This window comes from Necator americanus, chromosome IV (genome assembly GCF_031761385.1).
Source record: "Necator americanus strain Aroian chromosome IV, whole genome shotgun sequence".
Classification (NCBI taxonomy): domain Eukaryota; kingdom Metazoa; phylum Nematoda; class Chromadorea; order Rhabditida; family Ancylostomatidae; genus Necator; species Necator americanus.
In genome coordinates this window covers 22,938,458-22,946,122 of record NC_087374.1, presented here as the reverse complement: position 1 = coordinate 22,946,122, position 7,665 = coordinate 22,938,458, and the positions used below count along the sequence as shown (strand labels likewise).

Genomic DNA, 7,665 nt, shown 5'->3' with positions numbered 1-7,665 from the left:
TACTCTATTTAGGTCACGACGAATGTTGGGATCCAAAATGAGTAAATCTGTAGAAATTGCCAATGTAACACCGAGAAAACCCTAACTCTTGCAATCCTGTTGTGCCGACTCAGTTTTGCATATACATTAATGTTATTTTGATGATTAGCGCAGAAATGCTGAAAGAGTTTCCTCTGTCTGGGATTTGTGAAATGACAAAAATCATCCGTCCAATATGGGTAGACGAAGAGATACTTGACTCGTGGAGACAGGCTATCATATTTTCCCTCCACAAGAAGTTATCCGTCACAGACCCTAGGAATTAACGAGAAATCTCTTTGCTGCGTGTTATATACAAGGCTTTGGAGCGGATTATCCTGGACCTACTTAATAAGCATCGCAAAGAAGCAACGAACAAGGTGGCTTTCGTCCTGGCCGATCTGCGATGTTCATCGTTAGGAGAGTGATCGAGATCTGGTAGCGGTACTCGAAGCTGATGCAATTAGGATTTCTGGGCTTTGGAGCCGCTTTCGACTCTCCTCATCGAAGCCGTCTTCTTAACGCACTCTGCGCCGATGGAGTACCAGGAAAGTTCGTTAGCTTGCTTGATGACATGAATCAAACAACAATTGCTGCAGTTCGAACACCAGCCGGATGTACAACACCATTTGAGGTGGTAACTGGAGTAAGACAACGGGCAGTGGCAGGACCCTTCCTGTTCAAATTCGTCATCGACGACATCATGCGAAGAACAATCGATCAGTGTACTGCCGACATCGTCCTAGCAGGGCGCCCTTTGACTGATCTCCAGTCTCTTGACGTCGAGTACGCTGACAATGCTGTTATATTCGCAGAGGCAGCTACGAGAGAGGTATTCAGCAAAGATGCGTAAGGCCATTTTTGAATTCAAACGAGTCAAACTATCCGCAACTCGCCATGATCATGATGACGGATGGCGGATCGGAGACGTGGGCAGCATCGTGATAAAGGGGCTTTATTGCACGGAAAGAAAGATGCTTACACAGTTATTTGGCTACTTTTGGCCTAGGGTGTGCCGCAATGAAGAGGTTTACGCGGCAGTCGAGGTGGTGAACCGGCGGATGGCACGTGGAAGATACAACATCTTGCACCGCCATCGAAAGTGGCTACTGAAAATTGTCTTCGCTTCTTTGGTCATATAATAAGAAGACTAGCAAATAGCCCTGTTCAACGAAGTCTGAGAAGTTTCTCGTAATCAAGCTGGAAAAGGCCATCTGGCCGAAAGTGGAATTTCTGGACTGAGGTGGTGAAACAGAACATGAGGACACTCGGTGTGGCTAAGCAGTTCGGGCGAGACGTAAGGTTTCGGAGGATATGGAATAGCAACGATTGAATTGGTTCCGTGCAAGCTGTCGCAGAAGATTGAGAAGATTGGGCAGAGCTATGTTCAAAGACGACACACCTCGACGAAGGTGTGGGTAATCGCGTCAGGTGATGACATCAGCCCGCCGATTAAATCATCAATCCACGAATTTGGGGAGGTGCGAGTTTCAGGTGGGTTATTTCTATTCCTAGATTACGAAGAGGAGGGTGATTCCGTCTATTTCTTCTTAACGGCCCGGAAGATGCGGCGCATGCACAAGGCTGGCGCGCTCCAATCAAACTCGTTGTGGAAAATAGCGACTCGCAACATTTGAAGCCGCATCATTAACAATTTTAACAAGATTAACATTATAAAAGAAGAATCGTTAAATATGAAACTACTAGGTTCAAAATACGCATAATTTTTTGTACAACGATTAGATAGACAAGGATTTTAACTTTTCTATCAACAATCCACTCGCTCTCATTTGTTTGAATGTCGTATCCAAGTTTTTCGTTTGAGTTTTGAGAGATTCTGCCTGCCAAAGTTTTAAAATGTGCACTACTTAACCTCTTAAAGGCACCACCCCACGAATATGAAGTGGTACGGATTTCAGGTGGAGTATTCGTATACGGCATAATAGATTATGGAAAGGGGGTGATTCCGTCCATTTATTCCTAACTGCCGTAAAAAACGGCCCGGAAGATGGGGCGCGTGCACAAGGCTGGCGCGCTCCAATCGAACTCGTTGTGGAGAATAGCGCCCCGCAACGTTCAAAATCGCAACATCTGGGCAATTTTTTACGGCTATTAGGAGGAAATGGACAGAATCACCCTCCTCCCCATAATCTACGATCCCATATAGGCGTACCCCACCTGATACCCGCACGACCCCAGAATCGTGGGGTGATGCCTTTAGGTCAAGGAAGTCATTTTGATGTACATTTTGTATTTGTATTTATTGATTTTCAAACAAATTTTGCATGTCCTGAAAAGTTCGTGTTCCGTTCAAAAGGCAAAAACTATGTACAAAAATTACGAAGTCAATGCGGGGTGAGGCCTTGGAGTTTTGAACTCTTGAGTCCCTTGAGAAACAGAATCGTGGACGAACTGAGGAGTCGCATCTTAGTTTTCATGGATGAGCTTATGTTTTCTAAAAGGAAAATTAGATAATCCTTACTGGAGTATTCTTCGAAGAGCTAAACACTTCTGGAATAGCATCAGATAAGGAGAGAGAGATAAGAGTTCCGCGGCAGAACATATGGACTAATGAACTTTAGATTGAAGACAACTAATGCATGAGTGCTAAACACTCACGACTTCAAAAATTTATTTAGACTCTCGTCGAAAATTTGAATTTGGCAGTGGTTTTCTTTGAGAAAGAGGAATAATAATTATATATTGTTCTTTCCTACATTATCTCGTCATTTTTTAACTCACTGCAGGACACGAATATTGGCTCGGAAACAGTATGAGTTCTTTTAGAGAATGAAAGTTTAACATCCGTTCCTTGAACGTGGTTACCATTCGCGCTTTATTCAAAAACGGATTTTGAGTGATATCCTAACTTGTGCGAAAAGTTGGGCGCTAGTCGCCCAGAAATCCCTCAGTGGTATCCTCACAAAAATCATACAAATCTTACAAAATTCGCTTACATCTTTTGGATTCGGAACATGAAGAACTATAGGTGCTTGAAGAGCGGCAAGCCAAGATTGCAAGTTGCAGCAGCATCGTATGTTTCCTTCCTTTGACTTCCATTTCCACTTTTGAATCGTTCGTCGGTGCAGTCTCAACCGAGTTGCTACTCAGCTTCTATTGAAAAAAGCCACTGAAAACTAGCAGTAAACACGTTCAAGCAGCTTTGAATGTGTTTTCGGTTGCAGTAGTCTCTTTTTTTTGCAAGGAAGTGCTTGAACTGTGATAAAAAAAAACGAGCATGCACTTTTCAAGTACGAACAAAGGACTTGAAGTGAAGAGGTTAGCTGAAAGTGATGAAAAACTTAGGCGAATCCTCCCGCTCGTAATTTCAGGGAATAACAACTGTTCTCAAAGTGATCTAGAAATCTCCCAAGAGGTTCTTCTCAGTATTTACTTACAAAGTTGTCTTTAAAAAAAGATTTTTTTCGCAGTATCTTGTCTGCAGTTTATGTTATGACGTCGGCAAGGACGTCATTATTCGTAATAATTCTTCTGGATTACGCTTCGCCTCGTCGTGTAAACTAATTTCGGCGTCTAACATGCTGAATCATCGCATTTTTGAACTTCTCTTCAGGAATGTTGCCCTCTAGAGCAAAATTTTCCATCTTACGAACACAGCACATGCTTTTTTTGAGAAAAGAAAAGTTTAACTTTTTGATAAACGATTTTTTGTAATGCTTTTACAAATCTCCTTTTTCATACACGTGATAATTGCACATGCTCAGAATAAAAAGCAGAAAAAGGAGTGTTCAAACCGTCTAGAGGATTCCAACCAGAAAGGAAACGTTTATGTATAGCGGCCCGTAATGTTTGAGGTATTTTTATTTCTGTAATGCAGGCATTTGTTTATTTTTTTGATGGCTATTGATCAAAACAGTGTACTACATGGACTGCGCATGAAATAAAAGTCATAAATATTACTATAGAGAGTTCTAAACAAACATTTTCTTTCTGTTTAGATTCCTTCGGCCGCCTTGAATTCACCTTTTTCTTCCTTGGTCTGTTTTTTTCTTTATTTCTGATATTCATCCGAATAAATTAGAGCTACTAGAGGTTTAATTTTGAAGCACTTATTAGGAATAGTAATAATAATCCTTAATAATTCGGTATTTAATCACAACTATGCTTGATAAACTGTGTACATAGTGAAGAATTTTAGAATTCATAATGGAATTTTCGAGAAAGAAAGCTGCTAGAGAATTTAGTTATGAATACAAATGACGGAGTAATGTTTTCATGTATACAAGCATGCAACATCACTCGTTCAGCAATGGCAATCAACCCAAAAAAAATATTTCATCTTCGTCTCGAAATAGCTGAATTGGTTTCACTTTAACCATTTTATGAAACTCGGAGTTAACTCTAGCTGCCTTCAAAAATACCTGATTTTGAATCTCCTGAAATCTGAATATTGGCTAAATAGAAGTAGAATGTAATGTCTTCGCTAACATCAACTTAAAGAATTGTAAAATTGTCTAGTCTTTTTTCATCTCGCCGTACTCATGAGAAAAATTAAAACAACTTTGCATTTTCGATGTTAACCTCAACAGAGACCTTTCTTTCTGTTATCTCCCAACCAAGCCCATATCCTTAGTAGAAGAATCATCGAAGCAAAACAGCGCAGAACTCTCTTCCAGATGCTTTTTTTCTCATTTTTCGTTCAAGAATTGGGTACTGTGTAATGCTATAAATACTTTCGTCCTTCAAAAATAGCTCTGAGAATCGATGACGACTCTTCAAAGCTTCCAACACAATTAAGAACGGGGTAAATTAGCCAACTGCTTCTAGAATCTACAATCACTCTATGCCCTCCATCTTGTGCATGCCTTGTATATCCCATGTAGTTGAAAATTACATATTATTTTGGGTTCTTCTAACGCTTTTCATTAAAAATCAGTCATAATTTCGCAACGCAAAGATTAAGGCTAAGTCGGAATTAACTTCTACTTTCAGGCGAATACCATACTGATTTAGATCGAACAATCATCACCCCTGATTCATTGGTTTGATACGCTTCAGCGGCTTTTGTCTCAATATGTTCGTCTGGATGATCCGATGTTATGAAACACTGGTGTCACAACTTATAGACTTGCAGAGATGCTGCAAGTAAAAATAGCACAGATACTGCCAAAATATTTCCAGCATAATCTGGATTTATGACAGATGTTGCAGCACATGCGGCTTTTCTCACTGTGACTGACAGAGACTTTCATATTTGGAGAGTCAGTGGCTCCTCACTGGTGGCGTTCAACTCGTTATATAACGCCTCTTCAACGGTCCTAACCTTCGACTACTTACTAGTACTAGTACTTACTGGTACTTGCAACATGCGTTGGTGGAACGGAAATAATCTTTCCCAGTTCTACAGCAGTAGACAAATCTTTCTGATAAGTAGATTGCAGATAACAGGTATTCAAAATCAAATCCTCGATCCTAGACACAACAGAGAGTACCTTTTTAGAAGAGTGAAAATGAGCACTAATGGAGTAACTAAGCGAGCCTTTAGTTATTGCTATCGTGGTGATTTAAAGATTAGACATAACAGACTATTTGCATGTCCTGAATTTTCAAATATTTCGTTGGCGTTAAATATTCGTTTACTCGAATATTCAGGTTTCGAGATAAAGCACTTTACTGCTTAAATCTTTCTGATGCTTTGGAGACTCAAACTCACATCCAAAATTAATTCTTGAACAATTAAATGAACATGTCCGAAAAACTACTATTCAATTTTATTAGATTTATGCAAGTCTAGATACTCCTTTAGGATGCGAAGATCGTTTAGTTTGTTCTTCCACATGCTCCTTATTATTCTTTGGTATATAAAAAGAAAAAAAAACAGTTCTCCATCATCTCACTTCCTTTGCTTTCTTTTTTCGCAAGCAACGCTTCTTATGAATACCTGTATCAAAATTAAATCGGTATAAAAAAACCAAAACTATCTTCTAGGGAAAGGAATGTTCTTGCAAATAACGTGGTTTGAAATAGTATTCCCAAAATTTTTCGGGTACCTATTTCTTGCCCGGACCAAAGGTTTCCTCTGCAACTAGGAACTATCATCAATCTTCACACGTAATCTGCGCGTCATTTGGCGCACTGTCCGCTGAAAACATTGGCAGGCTTGAGATCTATTGCTTACCGCCGTTTTCTCGCTCTTTGCGCCTTGTTTATTTTTCAGGAGAAGAAATTTGCACGGTAGTGTAATGTAATGTGCACCGTCTTACTCATTTCCCTTGCACACATTTTCTAAGAGTTCTACGAATCTTGCTGCCAGGTCACGAAACATGATATATCATTTTCATGGAACTTCTTAGAAAGCGAAAGCAGACGAAAGCGAGTCACAGCCATTTTGAGCAAGCACGCTCTTCCTACTGTATTTGCGGTCAAGAGATCATTGTTTCTAGTCTTTTTCTCCGGTTTGTGGTCTATTTAGTGTCACTTTTTGTGTTGTTTTTTAAAATTTAAACCAGGTTTGACTTAGTTAGGCTTTTGGCTTATCCGTTAGCTCCGGTTATTTTCTTAAGGACAATATCACGGAATTGGCAATGTTGGTGTCCTTCTGGGCAAATATAGGGTCGGGATGTAAATTGCGAGTATGAGCGTGGCCCCACTCAACTCACCGCGTCCTGAAAAACGGCGCGGGAATGGCCTTCGTCTCTACGACTTCGACCACTCCCCCGCGGATGCGGCGCATTGCAGAAGGGTGGCGCGTCTTCGCGTACGTCTAAGAAGAAGCACCGTATCGAAGGAACATTAGGTGGAAGTGAACTCATAGTCTTAATCTACACCTCGAACCCTGTATTTGCTTCCAGAGATTCCAACATCAACGTTTCGTGAGATGCTGCCTTTAGTAGTGTTTTTCGGGCTTTGGTCTACTTTAGTGCCATTTTTTTCTTTTTTTTTTCTATTGATTTGAGCCCGATTCAGTTAAGTTTTCTGGCGTACTCACGAGCACCGGTTTTTTCCGTAACGTTCGCTTTATTAGTCGCTTTTTCCTCTCCTTGCATCACTGAGCTCCGTGTAGTCTGTGCAGGCTGCAGTCCTTATTTTAAAACATTTTTCTCCGTTCACTTTTCCGTGCCATCAAGTGAACCGAGCAGAAATAAAAAATGAGCAGAGACGATTCACACTTCTGATGGTGATCTTTGGGTTTGTGTTGATGGATATGTATGTACGAGCGTTGTCCCTTTGGTTTTTTAATGAAAGCCGAAATGTTTCTCATAGCGTGCATACCGTACCTCAGTCCCCGTCTCTTTGGCAGAAAGTCGTCTCCGGTGTCTGGATGTGATTCCTCTCACAATCGATTGATGTTTTGTGGTTTTTGGTTCTTTGTTGATCATAGTTATCACTATCGAACTTTAAGCTGGATCTGAGTTTGGGGATTTTAATATAGTATAAATAAAACACCAAAGAGTTCTTAGGAAAAAAGAGCTAAGGGGAACGAGAACTAATTTCATAGCCGTGTTGGGCCAAATTTCTACTACTACTCACTACTTTGGCGAAAACTACCAAATTGAAATCGAGATCTGAACTAAAAAAAAGTACGGAGATTGAAATTTTCATGCATGGATGCCAGTTCACTGGAGGTCATCACTTAATGATCCTCCTTTAGGGATCGCTTAAATTCTTTATATGATAAGATCACTT

The 7,665-nt window shown here is 40.4% G+C and overlaps 1 protein-coding gene across 1 annotated transcript; it reads left to right on the top strand.

The window, feature by feature from the left end:
• Positions 1-475: 475 nt before the first annotated feature.
• RB195_002416 (uncharacterized protein) lies at positions 476-871 on the top strand (the record flags this gene model as incomplete). The annotated part of the gene is made up of 1 exon (XM_064199665.1): positions 476-871. The coding sequence occupies one exon, from the start codon at positions 476-478 to the stop codon at positions 869-871; it is 396 nt and encodes a 131-aa protein (XP_064055546.1).
• Positions 872-7,665: the final 6,794 nt, after the last annotated feature.